This window comes from Indicator indicator, chromosome 8 (genome assembly GCF_027791375.1).
Source record: "Indicator indicator isolate 239-I01 chromosome 8, UM_Iind_1.1, whole genome shotgun sequence".
Taxonomy (NCBI): domain Eukaryota; kingdom Metazoa; phylum Chordata; class Aves; order Piciformes; family Indicatoridae; genus Indicator; species Indicator indicator.
In genome coordinates, this window is record NC_072017.1 from 2,394,182 (window position 1) to 2,411,454 (window position 17,273).

The window sequence follows — 17,273 nt, forward strand, 5'->3', positions numbered from 1 at the left end:
AAAGGGACTCATTGATACAGAGCTGGAAATAGGATACAAGAGTCCTGAACTCCAGGAGATTTGCCCTCAAGTTAGAAGTTTTTCAGCAGTCTGGCACTCACTAGGATCAATATGGCAGTTTTATCTCTGGGGTAGTAAAAAGCATGGCAGTACAGAGAAGCTTTCCCTTATTCCCAGATCAAAAATCCCACCAACCAACCTACCCCCCCCACCACCCACCCCACAACCAAACCCACCTATCCACAAACCCACCCACCAAACCAACCAGTCATCCACCCCCCAACCAACCAGACTACCTCACCCACCCACCCACCACCTAACCCACCACCTAACCCACCCACCAAAGCAACCCACCTGAGCACCACTCTACCTTCCTTGCAAGCACCAAGACAATTTGAGAGAGTAAACAATGCAGACTTATGCAGCAAACTTAAATCAACCAAGAAGGGCTCTGAAGAGACCTTCTTGTGGCCTTCCAGTATCTTAAGGGGGCCTACAAGAAAGCTAGGGAGGGACTTTTTAGGGTGTGAGGTAGTGATAGGATTAGGGGAAATGGAACTAAAATAGAAATGATTCAGATTGGATGTTAGGAAGAAATTCTTCCCCATGAGGGTGGTGAGACACTGGAACAGGTTACCCAGGGAGGTGGTGGAAGCCTCATCCCTGGAGGGTTTTAAGGCCAGGCTGGATGTGGCTGTGAGCAACCTGCTGTAGTGTGAGGTGTCCCTGCCCATGGCAGGGGAGATCCTTGAGGTCCCTTCCAACCCTAACAATTCTATGCTTCTGTAAGTCTTAAAGCATTGTTTGATCACAGCATGAACCATTCCCCTCTGAAAAAAAACCCTCCTACTTTCTTTCAAATATGTCTGATTATCAAATTGCAAGACAAAAACCCAACCAAGCAAAATGTTTTCACCAGCTTTATTCTCAATATCCATGACCAGCCAGAGAAGGAACAGTGAGACTCATTTCTAGCCCTTCCTGCCAGCCTAAGGCCATCCCTTGGCATTTGCAAACCCCTAGGAGCAGCAGCCAGGTTGTTGATTTATTGTGTCCTGTCTGCCTTTGGTTTTCCAGGTGCGGTGACATCCTCCTGGCTGTCAACGGCAGGAACACCTCAGGAATGATGCACTCCTGCTTGGCAAGGATGCTCAAAGAACTGAAAGGCAAAATTACTCTCACAATTGTGTCCTGGCCTGGCACTCTTGTATAAAAGAAGGCTTCCTGGAGAGTGTGGCAGGAAAAAAAAAAAAAAAAAAGGCAGAAAGGTCAGGTTTGGCCTTCTGGGTGTGGTCAAGGATGTGTTCCTAAAGGAAAAGGTTTGTGAAACTCTGACCTGCATGTCAAGAACAGCCAAATTTAGGCAAAGCAGGGGCCACCTGTCAGAAAAAAAAAATCACTTCACAGTGATTCAAGCTACAGAGTTGAGTCTTTCCTTCCCTGTGTTCTTAAGGGTTTTTTTGTTTTGTTGCTTCTTTTTTTTTATATGTATGTATTTAATGTGTTAAAGGATGATAATATTCCAGGAGCTGCAAAAGCAGCTCCTGCCCCGCCCCCCCCCACTCCCCCCTTTTGATTTTGATTTACAAAAGGAAATCCTTGAATAACCCCTTGGGGAAAAAAACCTAAATAGTACTGCAATTTTTCTAGTTGCAAAAAAAAAAAAAATCAAAAGAAGAAAAAAAAAAATCAGGTGAAGGTTTTTATCCAACACACTAAGAGCACTTTGCTTCCCTCTTCCTTTTCCATGGTCAGCATGAAGTTGGTATTTTCAAGACTGTTTTTTGTTAGTCTGTAAAACTGTGAATTAAAAATTTCTAAAATAATTAAAAACTAACCTCTTGCCTGTGGACTTGTACAACAGCCATCATTTCCAGCCAGAGCCAAGTGACCTAGTTTCCCTGCTCTGTTTTGGTTAATGCTTCTCAATCTAAGGCAGAGGGGGGGAGTACAGAGAATTATTGTGGTTTTTTTTTTTAAGGAAGCACTCTGCACACCCTGCTGATACCATCAAGGCTTCTCAAGAGCACAGGGCAATTTCAGCAGGACTGCCCTGCCAGTCACATTTGCTGCTGGTCTGAATGGGGTAGATCTGAAAGTGATGATGGTCTTCACATTTTGTCTTGGTTAAAGAATTCTTTTATCTCAGCAAAGGCCCCACCTTCCAAAGCCTTGTCTTTTCCTCACTGGGAAGAGCTTGTTAATCTCTGACATGTTAAGGACAGCTGTTCCCCCAGAATAAAGACTAAAATGAACTTTCTCTTAAGCCCGTGGAAAGCAGCAGGGATGATTATCCAGCTTAATTCAGCCTTATGCACCCACAAACCGAACATCATTACCAAGTCTATGATCATTACCCTCACTCTTTCCCCCACACTAAGAACAAGCAGCACCTTGCTCAGTTTCTCTGAGGTTTTTTTTTCTTTTTCCTTTCAGCTTAGTCCAAGGTTCTTGAGGAGTCTGCAGCTCCTGCCTGTCCCTGCAGTAAAGGATGACCTCTTCAGATATGAGCTCCAACAGCTCTCCTAAAGCCACACTGCTCCAGATGTTCATAGATAAAGTGACTGCACATTGCTTCTAAAGGCAGTAAAAGAATGACCTTCTCTGTGGCTTATGAGAAAAGGAGACTATTTAATGCAAAGAACTTAAGCCCTCTGTATATTTTAAGAGCATAAGCCTCTGCCTCTAAGATGTTTCTTAAAAGATAGGCAGTCCAGCAATCTCAACGTGAAAAATTCATTCTTTTATTGTCAAAAAAAAAACCAACCCAAAAGTAACCTCTGATTTCAAACTATCAGAACAAGATCAAGAGCAAATTACTTTAATCCCCAGAAAAATAACAAGATTTATATAGTCATCTATTTCTGGCACTAATATATATGCAAGTAGGCAAAAAAACCCCCCACAACCCAACTCAACCACACAAGCCTATTCCACAGGGGCAGCTTCAGTGTTCTCCTGTTCTGGAGCAGGTTCACCACTGGCTTCTTTTCCTTCTTTGCTTCTTTTGGACTTTTTGTGTTTGTGCCTTCTGTGGCTGTCCCCTTCCTCACTGTCATGACGACGTCTGCTGTTACTAAAAGACAGAGCAAACAGTGCCTCAAACAACTGCAGCATGGTCAGGCCTCACCTCATTACAAAGCACCAAAACCACCCCAGCCTTTGCACTTGGCAGCTGCTCCTGCTTCGACCCCTTTGGTATGTGGATGTCAGCACCAAGCTGAATTTTTCTTTCACTCATCCTATACTTTTTGTGGGGAAGTGGAATGCTTTTTAATGATGTCACATCCCTTAATGGTTTAACATTTTTATCGACCCTCTTCCCTGGGCTTAACCTTTGTTTTTAACTTCAAAAGGATCAAGTTGCACAATTCCTATCAGGTGATGATGAGGGTTAATTAACTTGTTAAGAATCCCTGGTGAGCTCTTATGCTAATGCTGCTGAATGGCAGCTTCACTCCACTTCTTTTTGAGTCCCCATTGTCACTCTTCTTTCCCCAAATTCACCATGTCTGTTCAGATGCAGCATTCCATAGGAAGGTACAGCTTGTGGCTTGGCCATGTTTTCTGTGGCAAGCGCCTGAGCGTTTGCAGCCTTTCCACACACAGCTCCACTTTGGGCTTCTTCTCAAACCTTACCTTTTTTTAAACTGGTCAAGTCTTTGCTATCCTATCAAAAAGAAAACACCAAAGAGCACTCAAACCTTCGAGATGACTTGTGTCTAGTCTCCTCTTTCTCTCTGTGCCTCCTGTCTCTGTGCCGATCTTCTTTCTCCCTGCTCGTCCTATGGCGGTCGTAGCCTCTCTCGGCATAGTCTCTGTACCTGTAGCGTTCTTCGTCACTGGTGGAACAAAAAGAGCAGATTTTTCAGGACACCAACACCAAGCTGTACCTAGACTTCAAAGAAAATCTTACAGACTCTCAAGAGAAGTGAGAGAAAAAAGCTGAGTGTGCCACTGGGTTTCTAACTGAGAGCCACACCACCTGCTCAAAGGAGATTAAAGCTCTTCACCTGAGCTGCCAGACTCCTGTGATTAATGCAGTTTGGAAGGGGATTGCTCAACACAAATGGAAGGGAAAAAAGGTTACAACAGTGTCACATGAAGGTGTCAAGCCATCAGCTCATACCTGTACCTAGCTGCAGCAAAGGACAACCCTATGCAAACTTTAGAAGTGTTTCAGATCAGTTGTGTGTAATGCTCACCACTCACCAGTACACTTTTGGCCTATCTACCATTGGAGTCAATGAATGTTCGTGCAATTGAACCATTTCCTTACATTCGCCTCAAGGAAGGAGAGTAAAATCCACTCAGTGGTTAGGGTTGCTTTTAAAATCCATTTAGTGCTTTAGGTTGCTTTTAAAATTCCTTTCTCTCCAGTGTCAATGCTGTCTTCTGCTTCCACTCCTCTCCTGCACTACCACAAGTGCTGCCCTGCTACAAGGCTGGTAAGAAAACACCCTCCCTCAAATATTACAGGCTCTAAGAGGATTTAAAGGCTTTACTTAAAAATGTTATTTCCATAGGCTGACTTGGTGAGAAGGGTGGTTCTAAGAAGAAGGTAAGAGCAGTATCTGCACTTAGCCAACGCCACTGAAATGCCACATTACAGGATCACAGAATCACAGATTGTCAGGGGTTGGAAGGGACCTCTGAAGATCATCTAAGTCCAACCCCCCGCTAGGCAGGCTCACCTTAGCACAGCTTGAAAAGCTGTGCTCACTTTATTACCTGTAGCAAGGAAATCCTACCCAGATACAGCATCCAGCATCATTTAACAACGAGTCTGCAACAAAAATGAACCTACTGGAACTATTTATTTATAGATCCCACCAAGTCTTTGTAACCCTAATTTGGAGGATCTCTAGCAAGTGCTAAATAGAGGCACAATGTGACCAGGCTTTCTGAGGCAGCAAGTGAAACAGGTGAAGCTCACCAAAATCCAAGGGTTTCATGTTTTCCAATTTGCCACCAAAGAAAGTCTCTTTCTGAGGTCCCTGACAGCAGCAGAACAGACCAGACAGCTCACACAAGGAGAACAGCTCAAACCCAAAGACATTTCTCATGTCCTGGAGCAGTGAGAACTTAGGTTGAATCCTGTGGCCACTGCCCAAGTGCAGCCAGGACTTTAGTGCCTATTAGAGCTCTGCCTGGAAGCTCAGAGTGAGAAGGGGCAATGCCTGAAGCAACAGCACTCTGAAACTCTGTATGATGACACCATGAAGCAAAATTCAACAATAAGACATTGCAGAGAAGCATCAAACAGCCTACAAAGGATCCTGCTTTAATAAGGGATGCCGAAAATATTCACACATACACATCAGGAAAGAAGTCCACTGAGTACTGTGACTGCACTCACCAGTGCCTGTAACCTTGATTCACTTACAGAGCTGAGAGTAAGCTGATCAAATCCTGCAGAGCACATTAGTGACACATCACAGAATGATTGAGGTTGGAAGGTATGACTGAAGGTCATCTGCTCTAAAGCTCTGCTCAAGAAGGGCCCCAAGTTGCCTGGGAACACACCAAGATGGCTTTTGGCTATTCTTCAGGGATGGTAACACCACAACCTCTCTGGCCAGCTTGTGCCAGTGCTCAGTCACCCTCACAAGAGATGTGTTTGTTTTTCAAATAGCTGAGGGAAAACCCACAAAACGTTGAGCTGTCAATCAAATCCCAAAGCTTACATTTTCAGTGGCAAGTGACTGACACCAAACTATGGAAACAAGACAAAAGAAAACATTGGCTGTACAGAAGGGACAACAGCCTCTGAAGAGTAGCATCTGCTCAAAGGGACAGGGAGATTTGTTGTGAAAATGCACAATTTCACCTGAGCATAGCAGGGTAAAGGTAGAACAGAATAAAGACAGATGAAGTGTTCATTTTTCAACCACATTTTGGTTATACTCACAGAATAAAGAGTTCCCACTTTCCTTTAAAAGTCTAACAAATACTCTAACACAAACACAGGACCTTCAAAGGTCTCTCCCAACCCAAACCATTCTATCATTCCATGAACTGCTGAAAACATTGAAAGCAGTATCTTCTGTAAAAAGCTGAAGATGATGCTTGCTTCAAATCCCACCACAGCACAGCTTGAACAAAATGAAACAAAGGGCAGTTAAATAGAAGTCCTGCCTCTGTGCACTCTCCAGAACAGTTCACTTTCCTCTCCTCATAGCTTGTTTCATTTTAGTTTTGTTAAGGGCAGAGAACGGAAAATAAACCTTCTTAACAAACATCATGTCTGCATGTCCTCTTGTAAGCCTCTCCCACCTTCCCTGTGACACTCCAACTGACACTAGTTAAGGGCCTCAGTTTTCTTCCACAGCCATGTGGCAACAGCTTTGCTACAGATGGTGGATAATTTAGTCACATAAAAAAGTTGAGGCCTGCTCTTCCCCCTCCTTCACAGATAACTCTGGCAGCAGCACAGAGATTTCTTGAGGGCTGGAAGCTATTAAGGTTCATTTCAAGCACCCTTGAATGACCAGGCTTCTAGCTGGCCTTCAATCAAGCTGTCTGAGAAACAGATGTTTAGATTGGGCTGGAGTTCTCAAGACCTGACACTGGAACATAGCTCTGTGCTCACAGGAGAGGACACCACCACATCTGCCTACACAGAAAAGCCTCTTATCTTGTAGCCAGCTAACAAACCCTGTGTAACAAAAAAAAAAAATGTCATCTCTCAGGTGATGTTGAGTCTGGGTGCTCTCAAACCAGTGGTAAAAACAATCCACCTAATAGATGGATAATTCTGGAAAAACTGAGAACAACATAAAAAAAACAACCCTGAGAGAAGGGTCAGGATGTTTACTCAAAAACACTTAGCAAATAATGAACAAAGTAAATGTAGATGAATCTGGCAGCCAACAGACCTCTGCTCTGTGGAGTCACAGCAAGCTCAACATTAATGCTTTGTACTCCTGCACAGGAACCACATAGCAGCTGCAGTTTGGTTGGGTTTTTTTGCTTGTTTGGTTTTTTGTTTTTTTTTTTTAAGCAATTACTTCACAGCAGAATAAAGTTAGCTGCTAGGATTGTCATAATTTGCTGTTATTTTCATCATTTGTCTGGAAACTCAGCAAGTTCTTGACTTTGAAATGAAAGTTTTACAAAAGATAGGATCACTAAGTACCCAGTCACTGCTAATGACCAAACTAACCATTTTTGCAGCTATTAACACCAGTAATTAAGGTCAAATGTTGCAGCATATTGCTCTTGGCACTGAATTGGCAACCCAGATTCATGTAGTTCTTCTACAGATCTTTCTAGACCTGCTGGTGAAGAGAAGACTCTGGGGGGACCTTAGAGCTGCTGTCCAATACCTGAAGGGATCCCCCAGGAAGGCTGCAAAGGGACTTTTCCTAAGGGTGTCTAGAGACAGGACAAGGGGGAATGGTTTGAAGCTGAGGGGGAGTAGGGTTAGACTGGATCTTACGAAGAAATTCTCCAGCAGGAGGGTGATGAGACTGGAACAGGTTGCCTTGGGAGGTTGTGGCTGCCTCCTCCCTGGAGGTGTTTAAGGCCAGGCTGGATGAGGCCTTGAGCAACCAATTGAGTTGGAGTAGATGATCTGTGAGATCCCTTCTAAACTAAGTCATTCTATCATGATCTTAGAGAGGTGAAGGAGCTGAACATCCTACTCATGCAGAGGGCTTAAATCACACCTTTAACCTGCACAGCACTCAGATCAGTTTGGACACATGCTGTTGCTTTTACATTTCTAGTTTGCATTTAGAAGTTTACTTACAGTTTCCAAGAGAAAAAGGGGAAGGAGAGGAAGCCATGTCCTCTGGCTCCTTGGAACACACAACTGAACACTACAGTTAATGTTGGAGCACACAAACACAGGTGCAGGGGTTTGAGCATCCCTGCATTCCCTAATCTGAGGAAGTGTCTGGGTAGTGAGGTGGGACCTGGACAAGCTGGAGAGGTGGCCCAGGTGAACCTCATGAAGTTCAACAAGAGCAAGTGCAAGGTTCTACACCTGGGCTGGGACAATCCTCACTATCAATACAGACTGGGCAATGAGGTGTTAGAAAGCAGCCCTGAGGAAAAGGATTTGGGGGTGCTGGTGGACGAGAAGCTGGACATGAGCAGGCAGTGTGAGCTTGCAGCACAGAAGGTCAAGAGCAGCCTGGGATGGATCAAAGGGTGTGTGTCCAGCACATCCAGAGAGGTGATTCTGCCACTTGACTCTGCTCTGGTGAGACCTCACCTGGAGTGCTGTGTACAGGTCTGGAATCCTCAAAATAGGGAGGACATGGACCTGATGGAGAGGCTACAGAGGAGGGCTACGAAAATGATCAGAGGGTTGGAGCAGCTCTGCTACAAGGACAGGCTGAGGGGGGTGGGAGTGTACAGCCTGGAGAAGAGGAGGCTCCAGGGAGACCTAATAGCAACCTGCCAGTACCTGAGGGGTCCTACAGGAAGGATGGGGAGAAGCTGTTTCTAAGGGCCTGCGGTGACAAGAGAAGGGGCAGTGGCTTCAAACTAGAGAAGAGCAGATTTAGATTGGATATCAGGAAAAAGTTCTTCACTATGATGGAGCACTGGAACAGGTTGCCCAGGGAGATGGCTGAGGCCCCTTCCCTGGAGACATTCAAGGTGAGGCTCAAGGAGGCCCTGGGCAGCCTGATCTAGCTGGGGATGTCCCTGCTGACTGCAGAGGGCGTTGGACTGGATGGGCTTTGGAGGTCCTTTCTGGCCTGGACCACTCTATGATTCTCTGTGAACTGGCAGGGGGTTCGGACTGGCTGTCCCCAGAGGTCCCTCCCAAGCCCTAGCATTGTGTGGTTGTGAGCAGAGCCAAAGCACTGACCTGTTGAAGACACTCGGAGTGGGGCTGTGGTCTCGCTCCCTCTCCCTGTCTCTGGTACGTTCTCGATCCCGCTCTCGGTCCCGGTCCCGATCTCGGGATCGCTCTCGCTCACGCTCCCTGTCCTTCTCTCTCCGTGCATAGTAATCCCACTGCTTGCTGGTGTCCATGAGACTAGGCCAGGAAGGAGCAGAACCTGCAAGGTGCGGAAAGGTGACTAAAGAAAGAGACGCAGGTATTAGAAGGAACAAAAGCAGACAGCAGCTGAAAACTGTAACACTACTGATGAATGAACACATCCACACCTGCCAGCCTCCTCCACTCGCATTCCTCAACCTTTCCCTCTTACAGCCAACTTCATCCTGAACAAACTCTGCCTTTTTTGTTTTCTTTTTCCCTCCCTCACAATGGCCTCTGGGCACTCATTTAAATCCTGGTTGTGAAGATGTTCAGAACAAGGATGTACAGCACAAAAACTGTCATTTAAATCCTGGTTGTGAAGATGTTCAGAGCAAGGATGTACAGCACAAAAATGACCTAAATCCTCTTAAAAAAAAAAAAAAACTAATTAAAATATTGTGCAAGGATTTGCTGAAAGAGCATTATTTCAGGTGGTCAAATAGCTTTGGGGTTGTTTTTTGGGGGGGAACAACTAAATAACCAGAAATAAAACTGCCTTTGAAACCCAGTGGCTCTGAAAATGCAGTTCTGAAAAAGAAAAAAAAGAAAAAGGACAAACTTGGTATTTAGGAGATGTTATTTCTATATTTTGTCCTTTAAAAGAGCTGGATTTAAAAATACAATGTTGGTTTCCAATTTCTCAGTCACTAATTGATATGAAATAAAAATATAATGTTGGTTTCAAAGTTTTCAGTCACTAATTGATATCCTACACTGTGCTCTGCCATACTTGCCTGATTACAGAAACAAAATTCCATGTAATCAGGCTGAAGAGAAGAAATGATGCTTGCTGAGATACCATTGCTAAAGAAGTCTCAGCACCATCACTATTACCACTAAAATGGCATAGTTTCAGGAACTGAAGCATATGCTTTTCAATCTAAAAGATGATCTGCTTAAGAAGTCACACTGCTGCCTGCCAATCTGTTTAGGTAAGCAGCAATGGGAAGAGGGAAGGGCCAAGCTTCTCCATTGCTTTCTGCCAGCTTCCACATAATAACTAATTGCTGCTCTTCATGCCCCGGTTGTCCTGTCCTGCCCTCCCTCTCCAGGAGCCCTGTGATGAAAAAACATCAGGGCTGTGGTATTTAACTGGAAACAGCACTCTCTGGTGGACTTACAGTACAGAGGACTTCCCACTTTCTGCTTATCTGCTTTTCTAGCCAATGATAACATAGCCTTCAATAACTTGTTTGCTTTGAGTTCCACTTCATTATCTATAACATGAGAACAACATTCACTTGACTCCACGGTGGCACACAGAGAGACATTAGCAGTATCATTAACATGAATCCCCACTGAACAACGTCAAGTGCATTACTGCTGCTACATTTAAGGCTGTTACGACATCAGTGGCTTCTCCAGGCAGCTATCTTCTGACTGCCTTGCCTACAATGGCTAGGGTATGCCTGCTTTGGCAGAAGCTGAAGACAGCAGCTTGCCAAGCAGCCAAGGGAGGAATACAAAAGACCTTTTGAGCAGGAAAACCCCACTTGATTGTTAAAATACATTTGCAGTGAAAAGCATTGCAATTCTGTAACAAAGCATTTCCAGGAGGCTTTGCCTCTGACACAATGCTCCACACTGTTTCACTTGAGGGCTACAGACAAAATGAGGAGTTAACAGGACAAAAAAATAAATACCCTTATACAATAGTATGTTGTTCATTATGCTGCCAAACCCTGAAATTCTTCTAAGGAAAGCAGCCAGAAATAGCAAAAGACCAGCTGGACCTTAATGCCTGCTAATTTCCTTGACTTGCCACTATGTCAACAACATAAGGATGGTCTACGAGACGTTGGCTGTCAGGATATTCTCATCTCAGGTGTAAACTCCAGTTTCACTTTAAATGCATACAATTAAGTTATTAATGGTGGGATCAACTTTTACAGTAATTCTTATCAGACAGAAGTATGTCATCTCCATCCCAAGAGCCTGAGATAAACCAGGGTGCATTTTTGTTATCTCCATTTTCACCAGGAACTCTTCAGAACAGACAAGCAGCTTACTTTGGAATACGAACTGCTGTTCTGTGTTTGCTGCTCAGATTGCTGAGTAGCTCTGAAGAAACAGATTTGGGTGTACTGATTGATGAGAAGCTCCCCAGGAGCCAGCAGTGCAGCACAGAAGGCAAATCCTGTGCTGGGCTGCATCCAAAGGAGTGTGGGCAGCAGGGCAAGAGAGGGGATTCTGCCCCTTGGTTCTGCTCTGCTGAGACCCCACCTCCAATCCTGCCTCCAGTTCTGGTGTCCCCAGCAGAAGGACACAGACCTGTTGGAGTGAGTCCAGAGGAGGCCACAAAGAGGATCCAAGGGCTGGAACACCTCTGCTATGAGGACAGCATGGAAAACTATCCAGCACACAAATAAATAAGCAAACCAACAGCATTTATCAAGAACTGCTGAGTTTGCAAACTTGTATCTGTTTACAACAGCAGGCAATGAGCTTTCACAATTAATTGTTGAAAGGATCTGTTCAATGTCTTAGCTAAAATCCTGATGAGTGTTATGAGTCTTTGATATCTATCAAACAGTTTCATCTAGCAGTAGGCGACATTTTCAAAGCCAAAAGCTTACTCACCACTGCCATAGGAAAATGCACGAACAGAACGACCATCATAGCCAGAAGAATGGCCACTGTTGAAGAGAGAACACATACAAAACCCCACCTTTACCATGAAAGCTAAGAACTATCTATCACCAATAAATACATCCTTTCCCTATTATTCCCCTGGATTCTTCCCACCATACAGACTAAACCTAAGTGTTTGCTGTGAATGGATTTAAGTCCTCCACTTTGAGCATGACTAGTTAAGGAAGCTGTCTGCCACTTTAGTACCAGGCAGGTAAGACTACTGACACTGCTGTACAAACACTGTACAAATCTGAGACTGTCTCACCACTCCCTAGTAAAATCCATTAGCCACTGGGTAATGTGTGTAAGAGCCCTGATTTCAGTTCCAGAATGCTGACACATCACTTTGCAAGATTTCACCCACCTGTCTATGGTGGGTATGAGGGAAGGTGGAGGGCCGCCAGGTGGTGGTGCAAAGCCTGTAACAATAAATTAGGTGGGGGGGAGAGTAAAGATAAAATCAATCCATAAACAGATAAAAGAACCAGGCTAAGCATGAAACAGCAAATCAGTTCCAGAGTACAAGGCAAATATTGTTTCTCAATCTGTAAATGGGGTTTATTTTGTAAGACTGACAACTACCTTCCAGCTTCACAAAGGCAGATTATTAAACACGTATCATCAGGGTTTCAAAACAAATACCCTGGCATTCCTAAAAACACAGTCACTTACAAACACAGGGAAATTCCTGAGTGTGTAACAATACTTAATAAAAACCAATCACAACTGTTTTCTGAAAAGGAGAGGGAGAAAAAAGTAGAGAGCGAGGGAGCAAAAAGGAGAGGGAGCAAAAAGGAGAGAGGGAAAGCAAGAAAAAAGGAGAGAAAGAAAAACAAAGAGAGAGAAGAAGAAAAAAGAAAACAAGGAAAAAACAGGTAAAAGGGAAAACAAAAAAGCCCAAAGCCCCCACCTAAAATTGGCTGATTAGTTCCACTATTCAGCAGCATTTTCATTCATTTTCTTTTCTGCCTGGCATCACAGTATCTGAGCCTCCAGCTCTGCATCTAGTTTTGTATCGGTCAACTCTTATCTAGCTACCTAAATGGAAGGTGCTAAGTTGCAGATCACTTCAGTTTTCCTTTCTTAACCAAATGTGGAAAAAGATTTCAAGCAAGTTTACCTGGTGGTGGCACTGTTATTGGGATACCTAAAAAGACAACAAATAAGCCATCAGTTCTAGTAAGTGTAGATCGAAAACCAGATTGAGCTAACACCACATACATGCTCAAGAAGAATGAGAACTTATTTTCTGTGATCAAGGTCTCACCTTAACACCAACCATTAAGATTTTATACAAGCCTTCTCAAATCTGGCTTTTTAATTCCTATTCTTCAGGATCTCAGAGGCAAAAACAAACCAAGAATGAGTCTGGGTCTCAAGATGAGAATTAAATCCATAACCCTAAAAGCGTTTAATATCCAGAAGAAAAGGAACATCCCAAAGAACACATTTACACTGGTCTGTATTCCTGGATGAACCTGGCCTTTAATAGCTTAGTGCAGGAAAGAGTAGGTCCACGTGGACAAAACATTCTAGCAGCAGTAAGCACTGCAGACTTATCAATCAGTGATATGCCACACTGCATTTAATCACTTAGTTGCTACTTGCAGAGGGAAAAAAACATTGTTTGGTATTTTATTTTGTTGTAAACATCTGAGAAAGGAGAACCCTTTGATAGGCACACATTCAAAGACTGTTCTAACATTACTGGCTTTCAGACTCAGCTTAGCAGTTACACAGCTAATTAAAGGGTGAGAAATCCTTCCCAAACAATTAAAAGTGCATCAAAGTCAAGGTCCTGCATCTGGGTCAGGCAAATACCAGGCACAAGTACAGGCTGGGTGCAGGGTGGGTTGAGAGTAGCTCTGAAGAAAGACTTGGGGGTGTTGGTTGCTGAGAAGCTCCCCAGGAGCCAGCAGTGCCCTCATGCAGCACAGCAGGCAGCTGTGTGCTGGGCTGCAGCCAGAGGAGTGCGGGCAGCAGGGCAAGAGAGGGGATTCTGCCCCTGGACTCTGCTCTGCTGAGACCTCATCTCCAATCCTGCCTCCAGTTCTGGTGTCCCCAGCATGACAAGGACACAGAGCTGATGGAGAGAGTCCAGAGGAGGCCACAAAGATGATCCAAGGGCTGGAGCACCTCTGCTATGAGGATAGGCTGAAGGAGCTGAGGGTGTTCAGCCTGGAGAAGCCTCACAGGGGACCTTAGAGCTGCCTTCCAATAACTGAAGGGATTCTACAGGAAGGCTGCAGAGGGACTTTTCATCAGGGTGTCTAGAGACAGGACAAGGGGGAATGGTTTGAAGCTGAGGGAGAATAAATTTAGACTGGAGCTGAGGAAGAAGTTCTCCAGTAGGAGGGTGGTGAGACTCTGGAACAGGCTGCCCAGGGATGTTGTGGCTGCCTCCTCCCTGGGGGTGTTGAAGGCCAGGCTGGATGAGGCCTTGAGCAGCTGAGTCTAGTTGAGAGGTGTCCCTGCCCATGGTGCAGAGGTTGGAGGAGATGAGCTCTGAGGTCCCTTCCAACCTGAGGCATTCTAGGATTCTATGGTCTAACTAAAGGCTGAGAAATTGTTCCCAAATAAATCCCTTGGTCTACCAAAGTATACTGCCCCACCAAAATACCTGAGTGTGTATAGATAGATATACACACACACACACTGCCCCAACAGATAAACATCTTAACTGATTAGGAAAGGAACAATGAGAAAGTAAAAATAATTTGCAGACTTTAAAGGACATTGTCTTCTCATACTTTGCAAAGAACTAGCTTTAACTCAACTGAACAACAAAACACTGCCACGTGAAAAAATATAAACCAGGCTAAACTAATGTTGCCAGAAAGCAGACTATTTTACCAGGCAGAAAGCTACTTCAGTTATGAGCAATTCTGCCTCCACTAAAAAATAATTAATTTCAATCTGACAACTCATTGCAAGAACACGAAACTTTGCCAAGTGCTTTCACCAGTTTTGTCCTAACTGCATAAACATTCAGACTGATGAGCAGCTAGATCCACTTAAACTAAAACCCATTTCATTCTAGTTCCAGGCTTCATAATCCAGAGACTACCTTAGACATCCTGGCCACAATGTTATTAATTTTATATACATATATCATTAGTTCAATATTAGACTTCTGTATAGCACCAACATTTCACTACCTCTATGTATTACCATGTCTAGAAATGCCAACAGCTCCCAAATTGCCTGGGCAGAAGGACAGACAGGAGGAACAGTAATCAATATCAACATTCACCAATTTCACTGCCATTCTCACCAGCATTAATCCTATAATTAAACAAACTGTGAAACAAATTTGAGATTGCTGTCCAGTCTTGGAAGATTGAAAAATTTATCTTTCAGCCAGAATGCCATTCAGGAGGCAGTGAACCCCAAAAAGCCCAATTTCTCGACCATATTGAGCTATTTCCTCTTCCTCAGCACACAAGCTTGCAATATGCACCACTGTTGTTAAGAACACTGGACATCACACCATGAAAAGTCTGACAGTGAAGTATTTCATCAGGAGTCTTTGGTCTTCTAAAATTTCTGAGAGAAAGAGTTGTGGAGTCTCCTTTGATGGAAACATTCAAAACCTGCCAGGATGGCTTCCTCTGTGACCTGCCCTAGGTGCTCCTGCTCTGGCAGGGGTGTTGGGCCGGATGACATTTTGAGGTCCCTTCCAACCCCCTAACATTCTATGATTACATGAAATGACTTCTCCTGAGAAAGAAAGAAGACTCTTGAAATACTGAGTCACTTCTTGCAAGGTGGGATTAAACTTGAGTACCAGTACCAGAAGGTGACTGCACAGATCACGTCATGCCCCTACAACACCTTGTACTGCCACAAAGATACACTTGGCCTAAGCCTGAATCCTCAAGACTCACAGGTGAAAAGCAATCCAAATGGGATTAGTGCAGCATTTTAGGGAATGTGCTCAAAACTGCTTTCAGGCCATCCTAGGAACTTGAGGCTGGTCAATATTTACAGAAACCCAGGCAGGTTTTCCTGAAGGAAAGCAATGCCACCCACACTCCTCTTGGGGAGTAAGGAACCCAACAATGCTGCCACAGCTTAGCAACATCCTGTAAATGAGCTGAACTCTCTAACAGCCCACAGCACTGCAAAAGAACTCAGCCTTTTGCCACAGGCTAAACTCAGTCAAATTCTCACTCCTTTATCACCAGAGTACAAGCTTAGATTGCTAGGACTGAGCAGATTTACAGTTCCTTGCTAACCCCTGCTAGAAGTTTAGGCAGTCAAACTTCCCAAAGTTAAGCAACAGAAGTTCAATACTTGAGTTTTGTTTTTTTTTTTTTTTTTTCAGTTTCACAAATACATGGCACATTTTAACCACAGTCTTAAAACCAGAAGACATAAATCAGCTTTTAAAGCCTGTCAAAAAGAAGCATCCACGTTCTTCTTTAATAAGCAATAAACCCAGGAAACAAAACACAACACATTTTATGCCACAGCTACTGAGCTCCTAGGAGTGTTTTGAGAATTTGGTGCATTTGGCCCTTTGAATCATTCCAGGACTTACTCCTGAAAAAAAGAGTTGAATCACCCAAGTGAATGAATTCAGAAGAAGAGATCTAACTTCAAAGTAAGCTCCTTTTTCAAAGGGGCTTTTGGAGGATGTTTTATATTTGGAATACTTAAATTTTCTGGCAAGTAGTCCTGGTTTAATACTGGGTAAGAGTAGGGCTTTTTTTAACTCCTCCTTCATTGAACCTAAGAGGGATAGCAGATTCTATTTTAGGACTAGCTTTGAAGATAAAGAGCTGGCAACAGCACAATTAAAACACAGGCCTGAAGAAATCAAATCCACAGCTCTTCATTGTCATTTTCAAATCTGCTTGAAGCAGGGAAGGATGTGGAAGACGACCTTCTGAACAAGTGTATGTTATAAACCTGTCTATGAAACAGAAGACTAAAGCCAAACCTGCTTGCTAAATCTCTAACACATGTGGATTTCTTTCACCTTTAAAAGCTCAACAGGTGAGGGACTCCCTAAGAACAGTTGATATCCCTGCACCAAGAATATTTGGGGTATTGGTGGGGGTTCCTTTCATGCTTTTACAAGCATACAACTTACATCACCTTTTGGATACCACAATTAACATAATTACTTTCTAACAATTTGCAATGCATTAGCTGTATTATTTAAGCAGAGAGGTTTTAACTCAGCTTAACACTAACAGCTAGCAGGAGCATCAGGGTCCTGTCCCCCTGCAGTAGGGACACATAAAATTATCAGAGCAAACAGCACATTCTCTCTTCAGACATCCTAATTTTTCCATTCATGCATAAAAATCTGGAAAAGGGCAAAGAATTATTTAATCTTTAAATCTCTTCTGTTTTCTAGGTTGCATCACTTTGTGTATGACAACAACTGAAGAAGGTCAGAGTTTGCCAGGCAGCAGAAGCTAGTAATTTTAGTATCTAGAGAAAGCAATCACTCCTATGAGGACTTCAAACCTATAAAGCACCACACAAAGTCATTGCACAGAAATAATGACTTCACTTCCTTGCTTATACACAACACTATTATAACAAAGAAACTTTTATATATGCAAAGAGAATAGCAAAGAAACTACTCCACATGGTTTCAGAACAAATCAAGCAAAAGTAGTCA

General features: G+C 43.7%; 2 protein-coding genes across 5 annotated transcripts in view; one reads left to right on the forward strand and one right to left on the reverse strand.

The window, feature by feature from the left end:
- Window positions 1–1,213, forward strand: part of LNX1 (ligand of numb-protein X 1) — a 75,890-nt gene extending 74,677 nt beyond the window's left edge. The window contains exon 12 of the mRNA XM_054382842.1: window positions 1,078–1,213. Coding sequence (XP_054238817.1) covers window positions 1,078–1,213 — 136 coding nt within the window. The remainder of the gene's footprint in view (window positions 1–1,077) is intronic.
- A 1,690-nt stretch (window positions 1,214–2,903) lies between these two features.
- FIP1L1 (factor interacting with PAPOLA and CPSF1) overlaps window positions 2,904–17,273 on the reverse strand; it is a 31,073-nt gene continuing 16,703 nt past the window's right edge. For 2 of the 4 annotated variants that reach the window (XM_054382845.1, XM_054382843.1), the window contains 6 exons: window positions 12,756–12,782; window positions 12,000–12,054; window positions 11,582–11,637; window positions 8,825–9,038; window positions 3,705–3,842; window positions 2,904–3,076 (listed from right to left, as the gene is read on the reverse strand). In XM_054382845.1, coding sequence (XP_054238820.1) covers window positions 2,929–3,076; window positions 3,705–3,842; window positions 8,825–9,038; window positions 11,582–11,637; window positions 12,000–12,054; window positions 12,756–12,782 — 638 coding nt within the window. In that variant the 3' untranslated portion in view covers window positions 2,904–2,928. The remainder of the gene's footprint in view (window positions 3,077–3,704; window positions 3,843–8,824; window positions 9,039–11,581; window positions 11,638–11,999; window positions 12,055–12,755; window positions 12,783–17,273) is intronic. The other 2 variants (XM_054382848.1, XM_054382844.1) reach the window with 1 other exon arrangement.